Source organism: Mustelus asterias, chromosome 11, assembly GCF_964213995.1.
Source record: "Mustelus asterias chromosome 11, sMusAst1.hap1.1, whole genome shotgun sequence".
In the NCBI taxonomy this organism is placed as follows: Eukaryota; Metazoa; Chordata; class Chondrichthyes; order Carcharhiniformes; family Triakidae; genus Mustelus; species Mustelus asterias.
The window spans coordinates 28,199,542-28,225,591 of record NC_135811.1 but is presented as its reverse complement, the minus strand read 5'-3'; the positions used below and the strand labels follow the sequence as shown (position 1 = coordinate 28,225,591).

Genomic DNA, 26,050 nt, shown 5'->3' with positions numbered 1-26,050 from the left:
CTAGCTGTGGCTTAACAAGCATTTTATACAGCATCACCATAACCTCCCTGTTCTTATATTCTATACCTCAGCCAATAAAGACAAGTATCTCATATGCCTTCTTAATTACCTTATGGGATCTTTGAACATGCATCCCAAGGTCCCTTAGACGCATGTACATTCCTTTGCCTTGTCAGCCCTCACAAAATGTATCACAGTACACTTTTCAGAGTTAAATTCCATTTGCCACTGTTCTGCCCATCCGACCAGTCCATCCATTGTTCGTACCTTGTCTGATCGAGCACAACTAAAGAACCTATTGTTATAAATTAAGAATACAGAACCTAGATGTTTTACATTAAAGGGGTTTTGTATGTTAAAACCCCCAAAGCTTAAGAGCACACAATTTTCCCCTTCCGATCCAAGGAGTGAAATTGTTGCATCATATGCCGCCTCTGCTGAAATCAGCTAACTCAGCAATGATGACAAACTGTTCCAGAGACCTTTCTGGGCTGCATGATTTAATAACTCCCTTGACTCTATCCTAGCAATCAGAGCACATATACTGAAGTTTAAGATGATGAAATTCTAGTAGCTAATCCTCAGGGGTGGCATTAATGTGGAGTTAAAATCTTCTTAATTAAGTGCTTTGAGCTACAGCATATTGCCTCCTTAACAATAACTAGATTACCGGAATGTTACCTTGTTTAGCTATTTTGCACTTGTTTAATGTGTTATAACTACAGTACATATATACAACCATACAAGCAGCACAATATATAAGAAAAACATTATTTGCGGTGGTAAACAGGGTCCATACCAAAGCTGTTACTGCAGGAAAGTTTTTTGTCATTTCACGGAGGAGAGTGCAGGTTCTAATATCCCACAGTTCCAAAGGTTTGTCTCTGAATACCACAGCCAAGAACTGCCTAAATAAAACAGACATATCATCCTGTGTGTTGGATTGACACGGTCTAAATGCTATTTTCAAACATTTATCATACAAACAGCAATTTTCAGTGAATAAGTAAAACCAGCACTTAAATCTTTATAAAAAGTCCAAGATCTATTTAATCGTTTTGTAATTCATTTAAGGAACAACACATTTGCTTATCATATACCTAACAAGAGAGCAACACATCTGTGAATCTCTGGTGTTATGCCTTTCATATCTAGCATCAGACCAGGATAAATGAAAATAAGTATTCAGCTACAGAATGTATAAATGACAGTACTTATTGCAGCACTACATGCCCAGGAATGAACATGCACCAGATTCTCAAACACAAGCACTGTAATTAGCATGGTGTCTTTTAAATGATTTAGCTATTAATAGGATCAACCAACAACATTTTCAAGGTTAAATACCACTGTTCATTCTACATATGTGATACAGTATTGTGAACACAATGGCAGTAGTGTAAGTGAACAATTTTTAATGCAATAAAATCAGAAGGCATGAAAGCTCAAGGTTAACTGGATAATAGAGCACCCTGGAACACAGCCATACTTACTTCAAATGAGACACTTTAATCATTTCTATTGGTGGTTCATCATTGCCTCGCTCACCTCTAAACGCAATACTTCGTCCTGGGAAGTCAAGTTATATACAAAGAATCAGAAAAATCAAACTACATGGAACTCTCTGACCTGCTAAATTTCCCACAACTCAACCTATCCTATTGTAAAAACAAAATACTGCAGAAGCTGAAAATCTGAAATAAAAACAGAGAATGCTGCATAAACTCAGCGGGTCTGGCAGCATCTGTGGAGAAACAGAGGAGTTAACGCTTGGAGTCTAAATGACCCATCTACAGAATAGTTCTATGCCTGCTGATCAACAATAACAGAATCAAACAGCATTTCAATGATTTGGTGGAATACTTCAGATTGGAATTATTTCTGAAACTAGAGCAATGTTTTTGAATGGCAATTAAATGACATCTTTTTTAATGAGATTTTTCATATCATACTTCAAATACTGCATAGATGCTTGATATACACATCAATTTGACACCATTGTACTTCCAATTTCTGATCAAATTTTTACACCTAGAAATTATTAACAAGATAATAGTAATTCCCATCAGCAGATTTGGTACATAAGAACATATATACACAGAATTGTATTTTTAAAAATCACTTATATTTGGAGCAGTTCTGTGTTGCACTTTAACTTACTAGGTTTCTTCATGTTGCTTTCCTCTGTCTATGTCAAATTTATATTATTCAATCCCTTATATTTGGAGCAGTTCTGTGTTGCTGTCAGTGCTCTGAAAAGCACCCATTTGCACCAAAGGTAAATCCTACAGAACTGGCAGCAATATAGAAAACAACAGCTGCTGAAATTCGCAGCTTCCAAGAGGCTAGTGAAGTTTTTGTGCCAAGCTACCAAGTTAAAAAATACATCGCTACATGCTCAGAAATAAGAACAGCCTTTAAAAAATTAAAGCTAGCTATTTACGCAGTTCACTGTTTCTCTTAAAACAGTACTGTGACCTCTTTCGGTTTAGTGTTACTACCAAGTTCAAAGCTGTGGCTGGCAGCACTGCTGGGAGGCAATTGTAACAAATTTGTACTTAAATTAGTATAATGAATTATTAATACTTTTTGGCCAATTGTTAGTGTTTTAAAAAACGGTTTAAGATAATTGCAAGATACCAAATCAGTCCTAACATTCATGCTTCAGTTATGTTCATTATGGTATGTTTTAAATTAAACTCACAATGATCTTCAACATGGCTGCTGATGTACCATTTTAGGCATTTTTGTTTAATGAACCTCTGCCTATCAGAACAGATGAATACAGGACATGACCAGAGTGTGCATCAAACATTGCATCGAAATGTATGAGAACTAATACTGGGTAGTTTGAAGATTAATTAGTATGCAACATAATTAAAAGAAAACTTTGACTAATACACTGAATTATCTATCCAATTAGAATAACTATTTTAGAAAGATACATGCATACAGACAAATTAAGAGCAGGATAGGCCATTCAGCTTTGACAAAGGGTTATCTGGACTCGAACAGATGCTGCCAGACCTGCTGAGATTTTCCAGCATTTTCTCTTTTGCAGTCAGCCTGCTTTGCCATTTGATAAAATCATGGCTGATGTGATTGTGGCTTCAATTCTGCTGTCCTGTCTACCCGCAATAATCTTTTGACTGTAACTTTTGACTTAGGAAAAGCAATCTTCTCCGGAATATGAGAAATAGCTTATACATTGGAAAAATTCCCATATTAAACTAAATACAGAAAAATCCGTAAAGTTACAATAACTTTTCTGGAATACGGAAACATGTTTTACAAATTGGAAAAGCTCCCATTTTCTACCCAAATACACAAAATCCATTAAATTACAATAGCTCTGTAAATCTGAAAGCACTTTATAAGCATGATGAATGTTGCAATACCACAAGGCTTAATAGATTTCTATGACATTAACTTACTGGAACATCTGTAAAATATATTTAATGGATACAGTAGTTAAGGTATTTTCTTATATGATGAAGTCCATTCCAGATTACTTCAAATATATTCCAGTGACATTTAATTTTCTCTTTCCATGGCTTTTCTGCACATTAACCATGAGAACTAATTTGATTAAAATGATTAATGTTATAGTGAAAGAAAGTATACTGCTATGCCTGAAAGAAACATAAGCCTAGACTCTAACAATTTGCTTTTGCCTGCAGTATGTATTCTCCAGGAATCAGAACATAAAAAAGACATTTGCAGCATCTCTCTTCAATTTCCGTAAATACTATGTAATGGTAAAAATTGGCTGGAATTGAATGCAACTTCAACAAGGAGAAGGCTTCTTGGATCTAATTGTAATCATTATTCTTTGAACATGTAAGTCAACCTCCAGTGGAGTTTTGCACGCGCAGTTAAGATTAGTGAAGTATTTAGGTCAGGCAGACAGTAGTTGAAGGTTGGGGTGATAATTGAAACCAGACAGATGGAGAGACGAGGAGGGGAAGTGAAGTAGCTGTTGGGAGAGCAAGAAGATGAAAGAGTCAGAAAGAAGAAAAGGACAGGCAGAATGGTGGAGAGAAAAAGGAAACTGAGAGTTGGTGAAGAGAAGAGTAAGGAAAAGGAGTGAAGCATAGTGAAGGGAATAGGTGTCAGGGGGGGTGGGGTGAGAGGGGGAGAGTGGAACGAGCAATGAATTGTCTCTATGTCACAAGAGTTTTGCAGTGCTGAAAAGGTCCTTTGGCCCATCACCGACAATAACTACTACTAACGGCGTGCTAATCACATTTTCCAGCACTTGTCCCATATCCTTGAGTGTTATGATATTTCAAATACTCACCCAAGTATTTTTTAAAGGTTGTAAAGTTTCCAGCTTCCATTACCTTCCCAAGCAGTGCATTCCAGATTCCCACCATCCTCTGAGTGTAAAAGTTTTTTTGCAAATCCCCTCTGAATCTCCTGCCCCGACCCTCAATAATCCTTTTTAAACCAAGGAATCGTGGACATATAATTCCCAAATGGACAAAGCTGCATCCTGATGTAACTGCATTTAGGTTTTGTCTACTGATAAGCCCCTCCCTTACACTTTTTAGTAACTATGAGGCTCCGGCAGGAACATGATAAATCTGAGCCAGGAAAAGTTTTATGAACAGAAACACAAAACTCTAAACACGTTTAGAGAGTAAATTCAAAATACTTCAGAGAAATTTGGATCAATTTTATCATAAATTCACTATACTAGAAGGATGATTAATTATTGTAGCTTAAAAGGAACTGATCATATAGCCTCACATTAGGCAACGGCATTTCTACATCAAGATCCTTAAACCACTAGGCTTGTCAAATCTATGAATAATTCAAGAAACAGCACTCATCGACAAATTTCAGCCATGCATAATATCAAGTAAGCAGCATATTCTGTTCTCCTGACCTGTTGGTAGATCAACCAGCTGCAGCTCATTCCGTACTAAACCCAAGTTGTTCGGTGTTGAGGTGGCAAAAGAAAGAAAACTGGCCAGGCTTGCCCACTCAATGCCCCTACAGGAAGTCCAGAAACAAAGAGTTAAACAGCTAACTTGAACATAATTTTCATTCTTACCATAAAGCAACATTAAAAAACATCACGAGTTCAGCTGCACTAACCAGATTGAAGTTAGCAACTCATTGTATTAACCTCCTAATGCGGCAGCTACAGCATTTTTCAGATAACAACAACCTGTATTCAATGCAGTAAAACATCTCAAGGCACTTAACAGGAGCATTATCAAATGAGGTAATTGCTATATAATATAGTCACAGCATCCAGCAAGTTTATTTTTTAGCCCTAGAATCCAAAAAGCAGCTTACACAAACATTTTACAACTGGCTAGGCAGTAAAGGCCTGGCTTTTGCACGTGTAATATTGGCAGAATTTACCAACATAGCTGTGTGAAACTGACTGCAATTTCTAGCACATGCACAGTTAAATGCTGGCAGTGATTCCTTGCTCCTCCTCAGGGCGCGCTGTTGGAAGTCGTCACAGATGGCAATCTTTAGAAATCACCGATCTGAAATCACACTTTCTTGCACAGCAATTTTGCTCTTAAAAAGCTCTGTAAAAGATACACCTTGTTAAAGAGGCGTAACTGAGTTTTTGATTATGGCATCAGGTCAAACATGGGCAAAGAAAGCTCCTGCTGATTATCACGTACCACCCAATACTCCACCATGTTGAACATCATTCGGACAGCAGCAGAACTGGTCTCATCCACAATCTTTAACCTCATGGCCTAGCATATCCCCCACTCTACCACTACCACCAAGCCAGGGGATCAATCCTGGTTCAATAAAGAATGTAGGAGGGTATGCCAGGAGCAGCACCAGGCATACCTAAAAATGGGGTGTCAACCTGGTGAATCAACAACACAGGACTACTTGCATACCAAACAGCATATGCAGTAAATAATAAACAGAGTTAAGTGATTCCAGAACCAATGGATCAGATCTAAGCACAGCAGTCCTGTCACAGCCACATCCAGTTCATGAATGGTGATGGACAATTAAATAACTCAAGAAGATGAGGCTCCACAAATATTCCCATCCTCAAAGAGGGGGAGCTCAGCACACACAGTGCAAAAGACAAGGCTAAGCATCTGCTACAATCTGCAGCCAGAGGTGCATATTGGATGATCCATCTTGGCGTCCTCCAGAGGTTCCCAGCATCACAGATGTCAGTCTTCAGCTAATTTAATTCACTTCATGTGATACCAAGAAATGGCGAAAGGTACTGGATACTGCAAAGGCTATGGACACTGACAATATTCTGGCAATAGTACTGAAGATTTGCGCTCCAGAACTTGCTGCACCCTTAGACAAGCTGTTCCAGTACAGCTACAACACTGGCATCTGATCCAGCAATGTGGAAAATTGTCCAGGTATGTCCTGTACACAAAAAGCAGGACAAATCCAACCCAGCCAATTACCACCACATAAGTCTACTCTTGATCATTCAGTAAAGTGATGGAAGGGGTCATCAACAGTGCTAGCAAGCAGCACATGCTTAACAATAACCTGCTCACTAACTCCCAATTTGGGTTCGGCCAGAGTCACTCAACTCCTGACTTAATTACAGCCTTTGTTCAAACATGGACAAAAGAGATGAACTCGAGAGGTGAGGGGAGATGAAGTGATTGCCCTTGACATCAAGGCTGCATTTGACCTAGTGTGGCATCAAGGACCCCTAGAAAAATTGGAGTCAATTGGAATCAGGGGGAAAACTCCCTGCTGGTTGGAGTCATACCTAGCACAAAGGAAGATGGTCGTGGTTGTTGGAGGTCAGCTCCAGGACATCACTGCAGGAGCTCCTCAGGGTAGTGTCCTTGGCCCAACCATCCTCAGCTGCTTCATCAATGACCTTTCTTCCATCATAAGGTCAGAGGTTGAGATGTTTACTGAAACTGCACAATGTTCGGCACCATTCATGACTCCTCAGATACTGAAGCAGTCCATGTCCAAGTGCGGCAAGACCTGGACAATATCCAGGCTTTGGCTGAGAAGGGGCAAGCAACATCTGCATTGCACAGATGCTAGGCAATGACTATCTCCAACAAGAGACAACCTAATCATCGACCCTTGACATTCAATGGCATCACAATTGCTGAAACCGCGCTATCAACATCCTAGGGGTTACTGTTGACCAGAAACTGAACAGAACTTGCCATGTAAATACCGTAGCTACCAGAGCTGGTCAGAGGCTAGGAATCCAGCATCAAGTGACTCACCTCCTGATTCCCCAAAGCCTGTACAAGGCACATGTCAGGAGTGTGATGAAATACTCTCCCCTTGCCTGGATGAGTGTAGGTCCACCAACACTCAAGAGGTTGAAACCATCAACAACAAAGCTGCCCACTTGATTGGCACCACTCTACAAACATTCACACTCTCCATCACCAACACACACAAGCAACAGGAACTCACCAAAGCTCCTTAGACACCAACTTCTAAACCCACAATTATTACTATCTAGAAGGACAAAGCAGAAGGCACATGAGAACACCACCACCTGGAAGTGCTGCTCCAAGCCACTCGCCATCCTGACGTGAAGATATATTTCCATTACTTCACTGTCACTGGGTCAAACTCTTGGCACTCTTTCCTTAATAGCACTGTAAATGGACCTACACCATATGGACTGCAGCGGTTCAAGGCGGCAACTCACGTCCACTTTCTCAAGGGCAATTAGGGATGAACAATAAATGCTGACATAGCTAGCGAAGTCCACATCCCGTGAATGAATAAAAATAAGTCTTAATTGGTTAACAACTTTTCCAGCCCCTAACATTTGCACAATGTCAAATTTTTCCATTATGATAAAACAACAGATTAATACAACATTTTTACATAGATACTTCCGCTTCAAATGTATACGTCCCAATCTTTGTGATCTCTGTAAAATTTTTAAAATATAAAGAAAGGGAAGGGCACATTCAGAAAAATAACCACCAAGCATCTGAAAATCCAGAAAATCATCCAACAACAATAATCACAATCATCCAACAATCGGCCATACAATTTATTTATACCAGGAAATATCCTAAGGGAAGTGACAGGTTAGCAGCTGCAGACCCCACACTTTTTAATAATGTTATAGAAAATCAGTTAGCCATTTAAAATCTACTTTTAACTGATTTAGATTATCTGTCCTCTCGCGCTACTGGGCTGATAATTTGAATCAATAGTCCACATTGACCTAATCTATGCGATTTAATACTTTGTAATCCCTGATGAAGTTCGCCTCAGTCTTACTTTTTCGAGATTTGTAGAAGTTCCTTAGTCTTTTCTCACAGTTTATCCTATTTACACCTGGGTTAAGAGTGACATGGATTCCTGAAGACTCTTAAATTACAAAATGAATGCAGCAATATACTGATTATACAGTGTATTTTAAAAGTTCCAATGGTCATTTTCTTATTCAAAAGTTAACATATGGCTGTGCCTTCAGAAATAATTTCCTGCATATATCTAATATCTCATATGGACTTTATATGTAATTATCACAGCAGATGGCTTGCCAGTAAGCTGTTCCAATAGCAAAACCATATTAATTATACTTGCATGTGAATTATTCGTTCAAATAATTGAGGACAAGCTTTTCAATAAAGAAATGCTTCTCTTTCAACACTCTTCAACAATAACATGCATAATGTGGTCAAGAGGAAGGACAGGCAACCCACTGAGAAGCCTCTATCCAAGCCCCTCCAAGGAAAGGGTGCAAATGTGTGCACTCCTTTGATAGCAGCAACTGCCCATTTTGTTTTCCCTCTTTTCCTTGACAGAAAAAGCTATTTTCTAATTGCTGCCTCACCATGATGATGGAATGGAAACGATGAATGGAGGAAACTGGGTAGCTCACAATAGATCAACTTGAACAGAGAACTGGTTTCTTAAGGCTGAGAGTTAATAATGGCAATAGTTTTACAAATGAGTGGATAATGCAAACAATTTTACATAGAACCTGGACTACTTATATAATGAAAATGTACATGAGTGGCATGAGTAAGTTTAAAAAAAACTCCACTGTAAAATGTCAAAGACATCAACTTCAGCCATTCTTCCACAGTAATCACGTAAGCAAAAGCAAGTATGACAGTTTGGAAAACAGCTGCTGCTACATTCCTGCTGATGGCATTTCAGTGCTCCTTTTATTTTATTTGCAGCAAGACACGTGACTAGACAGATGTTCACTGGGAAAGTTAGTAATGCGGAACAATGTTGAATTCTAGGGGGTAAAAACATGGTCACCTTTCAAAACGGAGTCAATTTTGCATTTTTATGCTAATCCTGTTAAATCTGTGTCTAACACACATTTTATTCGTACTGATGTTAATGACACAGCAAGTGTACTTTTTGCATCCCTTTAGAAAACTCAATGCAAGGAATTTGCACACTGAAAATCTTACTTGACTTCGCAGGAATGAATACTTAATTCCTTGTGTATCAATCCGCTAGTAAGATGATAAACCAACACAGATCCGTTGCTAGTACCTGAAATACATATTAATTAACAGCTGATGGACATGTTTTTTATGCAGCTAATAATGAAATCACCCCATTGATGTTATTTAGAAATAAAAATTTTGCTGTCAACGTGATCAGAGATAAAATGGGTCAAGTTGACTCCATGACGATTAACCCTTAGTTATAATCATATCTACTGTGACTGAATTCAATTCTATAAGGTTGGAATACAAAGCCACAGGATTTTGTCAACAACTCAGCAAGTTTATCAGATGTCTAGATGAGCCATATCATATCACACCTGGGACCTTCTGAGCCAATAAGTTCTCATTTGATTCCCAGTCTCTGATATTTGTTGATTTATTTGGGAGAGCAGTAGGGTGTTCCAACTGGCTTCAGTCCCCCTGGCTTGTAAAGTAAAAGAGCCAGAAATCCTGCTACTGATTGCTGTCCAGCAATCCCTGTCAGAAGTCAGGATGGGCAGCCATTGGGTGCGGGCAGGATCAGGTTCAGTGTGATTATCCTCACAGTCCAAAGGCCTGCTGACATTCACCATACATGGCTAATGGTCTTAGGCAAGTAACCACAGCTTGACCGAACAAGCTGTCAATGCCTTAGAAAGGAAGCAGTAGGGAATGAGAGAAGGGGAAAATGGCTGGAGAAAAATGAAGCTTGATTCTGGTTTGGTGATTTAAAGGTATCACTCACACTTGTGCTATAATAGAGCACAGCGGGAGCAACTGTCCGGATTGTGACTCGACAAAATAGTTTAATGAAATAAATGTATTTTTTATGAAATAATGAAGATTGATACAATCTTTTGTTTTATAGAGCTACAGCAGTAAGGATCTCCTTGTGAAAAAGGAAATTATAGATTAATGTAAATGGGGTCCATCACTTTTTGTAATGGTGACTGTATGAAGATATTAAGAATGAATTACCCTACAATGTCAACCTAATATCAGTTTACATTGCAACTTGTTACTTTGACTGTGTTTTAATAAGCTTGAGCTGTACAATGTATGCATACAGCAGAGAGTTCAAACGTACATTTTATACAAAGCATCAACATTATCAAGTTAACATTTTTTTTTAACTGTTCTGAACCACATTTTTAACTCATAGCTTCTGCTTTTCAAAGAAATTATCTTCACCACATTTGAAACAGAAGTGGCACACATAATAAACTGAGAAATTTATTTTTCTTAAAATTAAGCCAGAAACATTTGGGATATTAGCAATATTCATTTACGAAGCTCATCAGTGAGCCTCACATCTGTGGTGGGTAAATTGTTGGGAGGAATTTTGAGAGACAGGATCTACAGGTATTTAGAGATGCAAGGACAGATTAGGGACAGTCAGCATGGCTTTGTGAGTGGAAAATCATGTCTCACAAACTTAATAGAGTTTTTTGAAGGGGTAACCAAGAAGGTAGATGAGGGCAGTGCAGTTGATGTTGTCTACATGGACTTTAGCAAGGTACCGCATGGTAGGTTGTTGCATAAAGTTAAATCTCACGGGATCCAGGGTGAGGTATCTAAATGGATACAAAATTGGCTTCTTGACAGAAGCCAGAGGGTGGTTGTAGAGAGTTGTTTTTCAAACTGGAGGCCTGTGACCAGCAGTGTGCCTCAGGGATCAGTGCTGGGCCCACTGTTATTTGTCATTTATATTAATGATTTGGATGAGAATATAGGGGGCATGGTTAGTAAGTTTGCAGATAACACCAAGATTGGTGGCATAGTGGACAGTGAAGAAAGTTACCTCCAATTGCAACGGGTTCTTGATCAATTGGGCCAGTGGGCTGACGAATGGCAGATGGAGTTTAATTTTTAGACAAATGTGAGGTGATGCATTTTGGTAGATTGAACCAGGGCAGGACTTACTCAGTTAATGGTAGGGCATTGGGGAGAGTTACAGAACAAAGAGATCTAGGGGTACATGTTCATAGCTCCTTGAAAGTGGAGTCACAGGCGGACAGAGTGGTGAAGAAGGCATTCGGCATGCTTGGTTTCATCGGTCAGAACATTGAATACAGGAGTTGGGACGTCTTGTTAAAGTTGTACAAGACATTGGTAAGGCCACACTTGGAATACTGTGTGCAATTCTGGTCACCCTATTATAGAAAGGATATTATTAAACTAGAAAGAGTGCAGAAAAGATTTACTAGGATGCTACCGGAACTTGATGGATTGAGTTATAAGGAGAGGCTGACTAGACTGGGACTTTTTTCTCTGGAGTGTAGGAGGCTGAGGGGTGACCTTATAGAGGTCTATAAAATAATGAGGGGTATAGACAAGGTACATAGTCAATATCTTTTTCCAAAGGTAGGGTAGTCTAAAACTATAGGGCATAGGTTTAAGGTGAGAGGGAAGAGATACAAAAGTGTCCAAAGGGGCAATTTTTTCACACAGAGGGTGGTGTGTGTCTGGAACAAGCTGCCAGAGGTAGTAGTAGAGGCAGGTACAATTTTGTCTTTTAAAAAGCATTTAGATAGTTACATGGGTACGATGGGTATAGAGGGATATGGGCCAAATGGGGGCAATTGGGATTAGCTTAGGGGTTTTTAAAAAAAAAAGGGCAGCGTGGACAAGTTGGGCCGAAGGGCCTGTTTCCATGCTGTAAACCTCTATTACTCTGTCATTCTTGTGCTATAATAGAGAGCACGAGTTGTGGGAGGAAGGGGAGGGCCTGGCAGATGTTAGGATTGTGACTCAACAAAATAATTTAATGAAATAAGCATATTTTATGAAATGAAAACTGATACAATCTTTTTTATGCAGCTACAGCAGTGAGAAACTTCTCATGAAAAAGAGGAAATTATAAATTAATGTAAATGGAACCGATTACTTTTTGTTCAAACAGAAATTTCTGTTTAATCTTAATAACACAGTAAACCCTCCATCAAGTACTCACCCACAGCCAGTAAAGGTTGATAGTTCTTTATATTCTTGGTAGTGAGTGGTGGACACATTCGTATGACAAAAGGTGGCAGTGGGAGACCTGACAACAAACCAGTCAGCAGGAACTTCAGTTGAACCTCTTGTTGGTACAAAATACTAGGCTGTTCTTCACCTACCGCTATGCTCTGTCCTGTCAAAAAGACAAATTGGGAGGATGAAACATGTGGTACATCAAAACAAGTTATCTTAATCCTGTACAGCAACAGCTCAAGAGGATTATAGGTTATCAAGAGGCACGTAGACAATCAAATGCACCACAACCAGTATTATTCTTCATTGGGTGACACTCCACGAATGCAGTGGTCATGAGCTGGCTGGGTTTATATCACTATTTCCATTCCTTTATCTAAGTGGTACAATTGCAGACACTTTAAAAACAACTGAGCTAGCTCGTGAGCACTGGTCTCCTGGAATCCAATCTAAAACAAGTGCAAGTACAAAGCTGTTTAAAAGCAGGACAGCAGGCAGTTGAGGTCCCAAGAAGTATCATCTGTGGAAAATAAATAGTTGAGGGTGGGGTTGCAAACTTAGCTAAAGGCTCCACTTACTCAAAAAATGTTGTAAAGCTTTCCTTGCAGACTTTCAGTGAGTGAAGTGCATGATAAGGTAGAATGAACATAGCTTGTGTAGGGGACAGGTGCAATGAGCTGATTGGCCATTCTGTGCCTCATGTTCCCTTATATTTTTAAATGGTTGTCTTGTAGAAAGGTGAATTACTCCATTCACTCAAAAAAGGCATCAGTTAATACCACTGAATGAAATTAGTAAGGAAAACTGCCAATGTTAAATGTATACAAGCATTGTTTACAGGCAGATTACTAGCTATTTTCTTAATGTCACTCAAGTAGAGCTATTTAGATCCATGTAGTCACAACACAAGCTCAAATTTACTTATATTTTCAAAGGTAGCCACAGAAAAAGCGTGGTTTTGAATTTGAAAGAATGAATACCTTAACAATCCTTCAGTGTCATATTTTATGCAGTGTTATTTCTAATTAAAATGCAGCCTAAAAATTGATTTGATTAATAAATCATGAAGAAGTAGATTTGAAGTATGATCTTTTATCAATTCCATAATCACTCAAGATCCCAAAGTGAAATATATGAGCAATTACTTGTAACTTCTGGTCACTCCTTGTTACTTTGTTGAATGGTTGGAAGCAGATATTTAGAATATTACTGCACTATGCTGCGTGATATATTCTACTCTACTAAATGTACGGTAGTAATCAAACGCTCCCTGCACCAATTCAATATTGATCTGCCCCCAACTGGAAAACTGCACAATTTTCATAGCACCATAGAATCCTTACAGTTAAGGAGGAGGCCATTTGGGCTATCGAGCCTGAACCGACAACAATCCCCGTAACCCTACGTATTTACCCTGCTAATCCCCCTGACACGAAGGGGCAATTTAGCATGGCCAATCAACCTAACCCGCACATCTTTCAACTGTGAAGGCAACCGGAGCACCCGGAGGGAACGCACGCAGACATGGGGAGAACGTGCAAACTCCACACAGTGTGTCACCCAAAGTTGGAATTGAACCCAGGTCCCTGGCACTGTCAGGCAGCAATGCAAACTACCGTGCCGCCATTCAATTAAAGTAATATTGTGACACCGGAGATAATAGCATCGGGCAAGTAGATTGACAACCCACAGCAGTCATCTAAACTATGAGGAAGGATTATTGGATCTAGGGATCTATAAAATGACAATTTGAAGAGGTGTTTAAGATTTCAAGGGATGTAAATAGACTAAGTCAGAAGTAGCATGTTTTATTATATAACTATAGGTTACGGGTTCAAGGTCAGGAGAGAAAAAAGTGAACAGAGGCACAAAAAAGTAAATGTATGGAATGGAATGGAATGCCCTGAGAAGGTTGAGAGATAAACTGTAGTTCAACAGGAAATGGGATAAATATTTGGCAGCCAAAAGAAATTGGCATTATTCAAACTTTTAAATTAGTGAATATATAACAGTCTGCCTGTGACTCTTGGAAATAGCAGTGCTTTTATCATCCCCACAAGTATTTTAAGCATCTTAGCTTCAAGGTTGTGCCCATCCTGCCCAACATCTCATAATACAAAAGCATGATTCAGTTGTGTCACAATGATATCCCCTTGTGATTTGAATAGAATACTCATGTCTTTCCCATGGTGCTTCTTGAATCTCTCTGCAGGTAGACTGAGCAAACACTTGGTGAAACAAGGCCTGATATGAATTATTAAACCGCTTTATTCCACAGCAAGTAAGCACGCAGTAAAATAGCATTCACTTAGTTCAATCAAGCCAAATGTTCTTTGCATTGTAATACAAAATAATGAACATTATGTTTTCCCACATCATTGATTTGCCTTGCTTGACCTGAACATAATTACTTCTAACGACTCCATTTCATTCTAATCTTATTTTCTTTGTTGAGGCTGACTGGCCTCGCATCATTCTCCTCGAAACCTGACTGCCTGCATCACTGTCGCTTAGTGTACATTTTGCCTATTTCACTCATTTACAGACAGAGGAACCAGAGACTTCCCAACAAAATCAATCCAAGGTGTTTACTAACAACTTATTGGTTAATATCGATGCAATCTTTCTAATATTTTCCTCAAGGGCAATTAGGAATGGGCATTAAATACTGGCCTGGCCAGCAATGCCTGCATCCTGTGAAAGAATATATTTTACCAAAGCAAAGCTAGTTCATTGATATTAAAATATTATTTTTTTAAAATGTTATGATTTGCATTAAAACCTCAATATTTGAAGCTCTTTTCTTCAAAACCTTTCTATGGAAAAATAGTCAAATGTGGCAGCATTCTATAAATGCATGTTATTTCTTTCCATACTGAAGATAAAGGGGCAACTGTGTCATATATAAATTGTATATCTATCATTTAAGATTATTGGTCACTTCATTAAAATGCATTTTAAAGTAGAACTGGAAGAGGGAGGTTCTTGCAGCATAAAGTACTTGCTTCAATAATGTAAAAACAATAAAAATAATGGAAGAGGCCTTGTGCCATGGACTTAGTTAGCAACTGCTCTGTGGACTTGAATTTTGTAATTGCCAGCAAATGGCTGCATGGAAAATTAAGAGAATGGTTTCCTGTTACATTAAAATGTGGACTAAAAAACATCCAAACTGTCAACACATGACCTGCACGATATCTCATTGAGTCACTTGCTGGAAATCTTATGACCAATGCCAATTCAGTGGCCCTTTCTCTCCCATCTGAGTGTGGAGACTTTAAGCAGAGGAGGATAAAAAAAGATGGAAACTTCAAATGGATTCAGTAAAGTGGACTCAACTTAGATTTGGAGGAACAAGAGTGCTTTATATTAAACATATTGCCCCCTTACACGCTTCATTCCACCCTTTCCCTTTCCCACTATATACATAAACTTAGCTTCACTAATGCCCTTTAGGGAAGGAAAGCTGTTGTCTTTACCTGGCCTGGTCTACATGTGACTCCAGAGCCACAGCAATGTGGTTGACTCTCAAGTGCCCTCTGAAATGACCTCACAAGCCACTCAGTTGTATCAATCACTACAAAGTCTCAACAAAGACTGCAGCAGCGTTTCAAGAAGGCAGCTCACCACCAACTTCTTAAGGGCAACTAAGGATGGGCAATAAATGCTGGCCAGCCAGCAATGCCCATGACCCACGAATGAATAAAGCAAAAGCTACTTAACATGAGTTTAGGCATCACCAGAGATTAAAGATGAGTGTACTTTTATTTCTTCCAATGATATTCAATATCAAAGAGTCAATAAGAAATGCAAATCAGCCTCCACTGCTGTGTGTGTCACAAGGTAAAAGCAGAGCAGGACGTTACATTGTTACCTATCATGTTATCCAAGGAGAGATCTGGAAGTTTCTTTTGTTGGATGCCCACTGGAATTCCACAAAATGAAACTGGACAATACAAAGGAGAGACTGTGGAACCCGAGTAACTGTTAGAAAGAGAAAACAGCAACAAATAACTCGAGCAATAAAATCAAAATAACAAGCATAACAAACTCCATCTTTAGACATCATATGTTCATGACATAGAAAGTGATAAATAATGAAAATATGCTAGTCAACTAATTATGAAGTAAAAATAGTCTTTCAAAAAATATTACAAAGGATATGCAAGAAATAAGACTAGAAATATGATCCCTAAAGCCTTCTCTGCCATTCAATACAATCATGGCTGATCTTACCCATTCCCCACATGCCTTGATTCCCCGAGACCAAAATTCTGCCCATCTCAGCCTTCAATATATTCAGCAATGGAGCATCCACAACCCTCTGGGGTAGAGATTTCCTCACATGCCACTGAGTGAAGAAATAACTTCTCATTGCAATCCTTAAGGATCAAGCCCTTATCCAAAGATGTGCGGGTTAGGTTGATTGGCCAGGTTAAAAATTGCCCCTTAGAGTCCTGAGATGTGTAGGTTAGAGGGATTAGCGGGTAAATATGTGGGGGTAGGGCCTGGGTGGGATTGTGGTCGGTGCAGACTCGATGGGCCGAATGGCCTCCTTCTGCACTGTAGAGTTTCTATGATGATTTCTATGATTTCTATCCCGAAGCCCTGCAGCCCCGGGGCAGAAAAAATAACCCGTGTCCACCCTATCAAGCCTCTTCAGAGCTTTATAAGCTTCAGTGAGATCACTTCTGATTCTTCTATACTGCAGATAGGATAGGCCCAAATTACTCAGCTTCTGAGAGGACAACCATCTCATCCCAGGAACCAATCACGTGAACTTTTGCTGTACTCCCTCCAATGCAAGCATACCATTCCTTAAATGTGGAGACCGAAGCTACACACAGTACTCCAGGTGTGACCTCACAACAGCCCTGTACAATTATAGCCAGATTTGCTTTTTTTTTGTACTCCCACATCCTTACAATAAAGACCAACATGACATCTGCCTTCCTACAAAACTGTCATTTTATACACAAAAACTGAAAAGAAGTGCTGATAAAGTAAAATACCTTTTTAATATTTAATGGAGTATTTTACATGCAATAAATTACTTGAAGAAAGATAAATGAAATGAGTAAGCAATTTGTTTTTTAGTTAAAGGTAGAATGTTGGCCAGGCTACAAGGAGTAATCCCTGGTCTTTATTGAATACTACTGGATCACCAATATCAACCCTAAAATATCTGAAAAGGCTTGCATCTCAATTTCACTTCTCATTTATCATAGAAATCATAGAAACCCTACAGTGCAGAAGGAGGCCATTCAGCCCATTGAGTCTGCACCGACCACAATCCCACCCAGGCCCTACCCCCACATATTTTACCCGCTAATCCCTCTAACCTACGCATCTCAGGACTCTAAGGGGCAATTTTTAACCTGGCCAATCAACCTAACCCACACATCTTTGGACTGATTTAAATTTAAAGAATTTAATTCTAACAGTACAGCAGTTCACTGGAATATTCCTCCCAAATCACGTGCTCATGAGCTGGGAAGGGTGGGAAGGGGGTATGTGAAATTGAACCAACAATATCATAAAATGCTATCAAATGAACCAAGCTAATACTTACTGCTCACATGAACATAATGATTATGTAATTAAAGCCCTGGATATTGCTAGCTCATTTCTCCCTCTGTATACGGCTGATATGTTTATCATTTGATTGTGGGCCCAATTAAGTACGAAGATGTAGCGGATTAGAAGATTTATTTTACCTCTGCGACACAGGTTCAAATTAAATCCAGACTCATGAGGAAGGTTTGCATTTAATGCTGGTTGTAATGGTCATGCACAAAGTAGATTTGGGTTGAGGCCCATTTCTTAGAAGACACACACCCTCAGCACATAACTGCCCACTGTTCGGTGCTAATGAGCAATTTTTGGTGCACTGTACAGGACATATATCCTTGGGCCACTTTGCCAACAATACGGGAGTCAGTGCAGTACTATTCCAGGCGACATATAATTTGGTGGGTTTACAGGAACAAACTGATGAGAATGTTGGCCAGCTAAGCATCTCGATTTGAGCCAAATTTACAACACTCTTGGTAAATTTTTTAAAAAACTAATACAATGGCAGTCTCAGAGAAATCCCCCAAAAAAGTCCTTTTTGTCCAGATTGGCATTAAAGCACATTGTTGACACTACATGGTTAAGAGAGAACCTCACCTCCTCTATAAGTACTACCTAGCTAGGTGCTGGCACAATGTAAAATCATTCTATTCCCCATACATCTCATTTTAGTACCGATAAATCATGAAAAAAATATGAATTTGAAAAAGTATCAATGTTTCAGAACTATTTAAAAGCTCAATATAACCTTTGTGCTTTTGAAATGCTTTTCTTTCCTGCATTTATAACCTGAACATTAGTACCATCAATCACAAGGACAATCTGTTGACAGTCAATTGCTCAATTATCAGACTAGTGGAATTGATGTCACTGTACTCATCAGTTTTAGCACATAGTCTATAACTCAAAACACACATGTTAAATTAGAGCCTTACTACAAGTAGCTATTGAAACACAGTCAATCACAATACTTAAGAGGGAATTTAGACAAACATGAAGAAAATTATTAAAGGCTTCAGGGTAACAGAGAGGAAATGAAATGTGAATCTAACACTGGTAGAGGCATAAGGGGTCTAATTGTTTCATTTTTTACTGAAGTTCCTTAGAATTGTTTTGTGCCAAATATAGAAGCAGTATTTTTAAACAAATTATTTGTAATTCTGAAGTGGTTAATGCTCAGTCATGGTACATAACTGTTTAGTCTATTAACATTTTAAAATGTATATATTTGGGTATTGTCTGCTATATTTCTCCAGGACTGAATGGATAAAGATACCTGTAATTAGGCTTTGGCCCCAGTAAGTTGGATTTCAACTCCCACATCATCACTCTGCCATCACTGACAATCAAAGCAGCAGAATTTTCATTGACAGGGCAGCAAACCATGCTAAAAGGGCGAACTGTCTTAGTGACTCGGATTGCATCACACTGACAACGCAGATCGTAGGTAAGCTCCTGAACAGGCTGATCTGGATCTAAAAACATTAAGAAAAATGTTATTACAATGAAAGAAAATCCTCTGTAGGCAGAATAATTAAACTATGTCCAATCAGTGGGCAGTTTGCCTCCTTATTCCAAAAGGACTTGGGTTGTACTGAGCATGTAATAAAGGTTTATATAAATGTAAGCCACAGAACCCAAGGAGTCCATCACTGAAGGGGGCTTTAATTGGTATCTGCTATTCTAACACTACTTCCCTGCTCTTTCCTATCTATATATTAATACAGTTTGCACTGCTACTTCTCCATTCCGAATAACTCCAATGAGATTTTCAGCAGTAATCATTCATTATTTATCCTCTCAAAATCTTCTATAATTTATATGCCTTTATTACCACCTTAACCAGTTCCATTCCATTTTTTCAAGTCTCTCTTCATAACTATAACCTTTTGTTCCTGGTATCATTCAAAGGTATCTTCACAGTACCCTTCTCATGGTATCAATATCTTTCCTGCACAAAACAAAACACAATATTCTACTTGTGGCCTAGTCAATGTTATGTGCAAATTCAGGATCACTTACTGGCTTTTGTATTCAGTTCTCCTAAATATATAAAACTCAGAACCCAATTTACCTTTTTCACAGCCTTTTCCAGCTACTGCAACATCAATTTGCATTTATATTGTTCCTTTAAATGTGGAAAACGTCCCAAGGCACTTCTAAAAGCACGCTACCAGTTTTAAAGATTTATCTACTGCACCTTTCGGTTTTTTCCCCCTTCCTGCCTCCAAGATTAGCTCCTGAACAGGCTGATCTGGATCTGAACACATTTTGGGGAGCTTTCCCCGAGTACGCGCACAAATGTGGCTTGGCTTCAGTTTATGAAAATTGGTATTGAATTATAAACATAATTGGAAAATGGTAGCATAAATGATAACTTCTTTTTACTTTTCAAAGAAAATGCGCTGATGTAAAGAATTTTGTCTTCTGGGTATTATTAGTGAGTAGTGGATCCCAAGATTCACATCAGAATATAATGTTTTACAATACACTGGAGGGTTATTCACTGATATTATAAAACACATACCTGGAAATTATTACAGGGTAGTGACCTAATTAAGGGCTTCAGATGACTAAATTTAACATGCAGTTTTTATCTTTATAGCACTGTTGAGTTACTTCATATTGTAGTCGAATTACGAACACAGCAGCAGAGAACATAGTTTTAAAATTAACAAAACTCAAACCAAGAGAATAGAAAACCCCAGGAGAGGAAAAGAAAGAGGAAGAGATGTGGAGAGCCAGGATTAGAAATAGAAGACGTTGGGATGGATGCATGTTTGGCGATGTTATCTGATTATCTTTTAGGATCAAAGGGTGTTTATATTGAATTCCCTTTGGGGGTAATAAAGATGTAGAGCCCACAATGCAGAACATTGCACACAGTCTGCAGAATGAGCAGGGCTGATACTCCGCATATGCATCTTCTCATCACTTTCAACCAAGTATCAAGATTAGAATAGTGCCTTAAAATTATTTCAAGGTATCAGTTGTAACATATACCGTTCAATTTAGCAATTAGAAATATGCTTAGAATAAACACATATTTAATCATCAGCCTTAAACAGCTCAAGGAATAGGTTTGTGCTATAAGCTTTATTTCTGGAAACTGCTTGAAGCTTTGTTTCTCTGGAAACAGTGTATTTATTATTCTTAGATGCGAACATCCATAGCTACCTTGAAAGGGGGCATTGGTAAAATGAGGCCTTAGCAATACTACAAAGCTGCATTGGGCTTTTCATTTAACCATGCTTCATTAGGACTCTGATGGAATGTAAATTAATTAGTGTGTAGGAATAGAATAGGACTTACTTTAGTGAATCATACCATGGTTCAATAATCTGATAAGGAATTAGAACAGATAAACTGGTGAGCTGTAATGAACAGCTCATTAACCAGCCCATACAACCAATGAAGGCTCCAGGCTGGTATTTAAGGGAGTTACAGAACTAGCCATGGGGGACAGCCCAGTGCGAGAAAAGAAAAGGTTGATATATAGACTGAATGGTACGTGCAAAAACTCAAGAAGTTAATGGTCGGTAAATAACATTGAAGTCGGATATTTTTACCATGGTTAAGACAAAGAGATCGACTTTCTATGGAGCATTCCAAAATGAAGTAAATCTTTATCGGAGCATAAGGCCTGGCAAGAAATCTATTCAGGTCCACTTCTGAAAAATGACATTCGAGACTTTGGGGACCTCAGTGCATTAGATAGTGGAAAGAAACTCCTAAGCATAGATCCACACCAGCACTCTGGGTCATTTTAGAAATGATGAAGACACGAGAAGAAGAGAGAAAGAAGAAAGAAAAAGCTGTTCATGGATGCCAGCCTTCCTGTCCAATCTGGATCAGTCCTCGCTAGTTGTCACGATTGTATATTTTATTTTATCATCATCAGTGTGTTATATTCTGTCTTAAACTCTGTCTCTGTTAATACGATGTATCAAGTGTGTTAGCATAGTGACCAGAATGTTTGCCTTCTCTTGCTTTCAGCTCTCACCACTAGCTAGCACTGTAACTACTGTGAAAACAGTGCAGAATGCTTCAGCTTCCCTTGCCAGTACATAGCCTCTTCATCAGCAAGCCCTGTGTAGTGCCTTCTCATGGCGACACATACAATTTGGGACCTCATGGGCCCAGGCTAAAACACTGTAGGGGCAAACAGTGGCATAGAGGTAATGTCATTGGACTAGTAATCCACGGGCAAAAACAGAAAATGCTGGAAAATCTCAGCAAGTCTGACAGCATCTGTGGAGGGAGAATCCAGCCAAAGCTTCGAGTCCGGATGACCCTTTGTCAGAACTCCAGGTGTCTAGAAATCCAGGGGCTAACGTTCTGGGACATGGGTTCAAATCCCACTAAGGCAGCTGGTGAAATTTAAATTCAATTAAGAAATCTGGAATTGAAAGCTAGTCTCAGTAATGATGACCGGGAATCTCATCATCATACGACAGGCCACACTCAATGGTGTCCTCATCACTTGCAGCTATCACAGTGCTGAGTGCTCCCTCCATCCACATTGTCTGTACCTTTAAGACCTGGCTAGTTGTAGAGATTCGCATTCTAATTAGTATTCTGTAACTTGATTTCTGTGTCTGTGCACTGTTTGAGAGCACATTTCCACTCCATCTGACGAAGGAGTAGTGCTCCGAAAGCTTATGGTATTTGCTACCAAATAAACCTGTTGGACTTTAACCTGGTGTTGTGAGACTTCTTACTGTGTTTACCCCAGTCCAACGCCGGCATCTTCACATCATAGTTCTCTAATCGCAGACAAGGGGATCAGAGGAATGCTGAGTGGTTTGAGGCTTATCGAACTGAAATGGAGTCAGTTACTGCAACCACGGGAACAGTCTCATGAACTACAAGCAGATCCCCAGCAAACAAAATCTAGATGCTGTCAGAGTCACCTGAATCAAGTCTCAGCAGACTGCTCGGCACTGCACCAATCAAACTGGTGGAAACTCTGCAACGGCATACAATCTGCTGCTGAATCTGGGGATGCTAAAGGGATCTATGAAGGAATGAAGAATGCAACAACCCAGCAGCAACTAAATCAGCCACTTTGAAGCCTGAAAGGGATGATCATCACCGAACCGAGTAAGTAGATGGAAGAGTGGGTGGAGCATTACCTCAAACTCTACATCACGGAGAATATTGTTACTGAAAGAAGCTCTCAGTGTCATTCCAGACTTTCCTGTCAGGTGGGAGTTGGACAGCAAGCCCACCATAGCAGAGCTCAACGTGGACCATCTTGCCAGTGGTAAAGCGCCAGGAAACAGCAGCATTCTACCTGAAATCATCAAAGCTGGGAAACCGGCTCTGCTGCAACACTTCCGTGAACTTTCGTGTCTCTGCTCGAAGGAAGTATTTGTGCTGCAAAAATAGTCACCTTATATGAAAAGCAAAGGGGATCACAGTGACAGCAGCAATTACCGAGGCATTCCCTTGTTAAGTATAGTGGGGAAGGTCTTTGCTAGTGTTGCTCTGAACAGATTGCAGACCCCAGTATCAGACATCTATCCTGAGTCTCAGTGTGGCTACAGGGAGCTGGCAGATCAACATGATTTTATACCTTTGGCAGTTACAGGAAATTTGCTGAGAACAGCACAGACCACTTTACACTGCCTTCATAGACATCACCAAGGCCCTTGACCTTGTCAGCGGAGATGGACTCTTTAAACGGTTACGGAAAATAGGCCACCCGCCTGGATTCTTTCCACAAGAACAAGCACAGTTTTGTCGGTTTCAATGGAGTGTCATCAGAGGATTTCAAGATCCCCCTACAGGGTAAAGCAGGGCTACATCCTGGCGCCAACTCTCCTTGGAATATTTTTCCCCACGCTGCTATTGTATACTTTCAGCGACTGAAATGAGGGTGTCTACCTGCCCGTCAGAGCTAACAACAAGCTGTTCGACTTGACAAGATTGCACACCAAGACCAAAGTGTGTAATGCCCTAGTTTGTGAGTTGCTGTTTGCCGATGATGCGACGCTGACATCGCATACTGAGGTTCACTTGCAACAGCTTGCAGATCATTTCTCCCAGGCCTGCAAGCAGTTTGCACTGACAATTAGCATCAGAAAGACCAAAGTTACAGACCACTACATGGAGACTCCACCTTCCATCAACAGTCTATCATCTGCTAAGGTGGACAGATGCCTAAACACTGATTGAACTCAACATACCCACCATATTGATTGCAGTCAATCCTGATTATAACTACAGCAGAATAATCTGCAAGTTGTTAATTAATCAGTTACTGACTGATTGGCATACATGCTCACCCTGCTCTTCACTGGAGAGAGCCAGTGCATTGGAATTTGCTCGACGGATTCTTAGTGTAATACAGCCATTTTCATGAAGGCAAAATAAAGCATCCCGTTGGCGGCAAGGAATGACCTAGGACAGAAAAACAGTAAACTCTTCGAAAACATCACTGTATTTAATGTAAGAATACTAGAACTAGTGTGTGCTAGAATTTCATACAAACCATGTGCATGATCTGAAAATATTGCAGGAAAACACAGCACAATGGGTTTTAGTACTCTAGATACTCAATAGCAAAACCATAAATAGTGATTTCAGTTGCATCTGATATTTGCCATAATCTCGACTGCAGTATCTGTTATCAGGAAAGAGTCAAATGGTATTATTACAGGTTCTCACATTATAACCACTGAAACATTGATTACACTGGCAGGGTGCATGAAATAAATTCAAGGCAGGTATTTTCAAAGACTACGAAGTTCAACTCAATCTCAAAAACGCAATAATGAAACTTAGCCAGTACGCAAACCTTCACAATCTAAAAATATTGCCACCATATAACCATCAGATTCTCACTTCAGTCTTGATTTTTAATTATGTACACGAGGATGCACTTTCTGGATTATAATCCAGAAGTAGAAGCTTTCATTTCCTTTTATCCGTCAGGTTTCAATTCCAACTTCATTCTTAATATCTCAAAAGACTTCCTTCCCAGTAGTTAAATCATTCTGTAGTCATTCTGAACAGAACAATGCCAGTAGGAGGGTAGAGTTAGTTACCTGTAGAAATGGAGCTCCTGTTCTTTCAATAGCAACTATGCCTACTGTTTGATTTACTTCCAAGTCAAGGATTAGGATTTCTCTGGGATACAGCAGCAACATATGGTTCCTCTTAGATGGCAAATAGGACAACTGCAGGCAGTCATTCAAAGTTACTGACTCAGCACTGAAAATAAATCAGGTGAATAATAAATGAGCATGATAACAGAAACTTTCAGTCATTACTATATGCTAAAAGTAAAACGTGATTTAAGTTTTGTTTGGAAGCAGTGGGATCACTGTCAGAAATCTTGCTGAAACATTATAAAATTAATATACAAACTGCATCAATATTTTGTCTTAATTTAATAAGTCTAGCCACATGTAGGAAACTCTTAGGGGAAAAAAACTCAATGCAATTGGGGATAACATCATATAATTGTAAATACATAGTCATTAAAAATAGATTAATTATTGAGGACTGATGTTTTTCTTCAGCTTTCCAAAATACACATTTTTAATCATGCATGAGGTATTGCTAAATACTGCTAAAAAATTAAACTTGAGGATTACATAGGGCAGTTCTAATTTTGTTTATGCTGAGCTCATTGATGTTAGTGATATCAGTGCTGGGGTAATCAAATTTAGAATACAAGATTATGAGAGGGGGAATTTACAGCAAAGACATTTTCTCTCACTAAAAGAGCAAATCATAATTAGAGCTTGCAAAATGTAACATTTTAACTTAAAATGCGACTTACTTGGGCTTTTCATTAGTGATGAGGATTTTCACTCTGTTTAAGGCTTTCTTGGCACCAGTAGCTGCTGGTTTTATGTGGGCAGGACTGGAGTGAGGACTTGATATGTAAACCTTCTTGCCTGAACTGCTGGGAGCTTTGGATGGTGAAAAATCTGAGACAAACACTATACCCTCACTGGTCAGCACTACAAATAGGAGACAACGGAACATATGCTGCAGTGTTAAAAAAACTTTGGAAATCTCTTTTTAAAAAACGATACTGACTTAATACGCACTTAAATTGTTACAGCTCAGAT

General features: G+C 39.2%; 1 protein-coding gene across 1 annotated transcript in view; it reads right to left on the bottom strand.

Annotated features, from left to right (window-relative positions):
- The window catches only part of wdr11 (WD repeat domain 11), a 115,117-nt gene that overhangs the window by 56,518 nt on the left and 32,549 nt on the right, over positions 1-26,050 (bottom strand). The window contains exons 5-14 of the mRNA XM_078223335.1: positions 25,756-25,939; positions 25,016-25,181; positions 24,254-24,368; positions 19,240-19,438; positions 16,264-16,373; positions 12,373-12,549; positions 9,399-9,483; positions 4,892-4,998; positions 1,494-1,569; positions 800-908 (exon numbers count right to left, since the gene is read on the bottom strand). Of these exons, the coding sequence (XP_078079461.1) occupies positions 800-908; positions 1,494-1,569; positions 4,892-4,998; positions 9,399-9,483; positions 12,373-12,549; positions 16,264-16,373; positions 19,240-19,438; positions 24,254-24,368; positions 25,016-25,181; positions 25,756-25,939 (1,328 nt within the window). The remainder of the gene's footprint in view (positions 1-799; positions 909-1,493; positions 1,570-4,891; positions 4,999-9,398; positions 9,484-12,372; positions 12,550-16,263; positions 16,374-19,239; positions 19,439-24,253; positions 24,369-25,015; positions 25,182-25,755; positions 25,940-26,050) is intronic.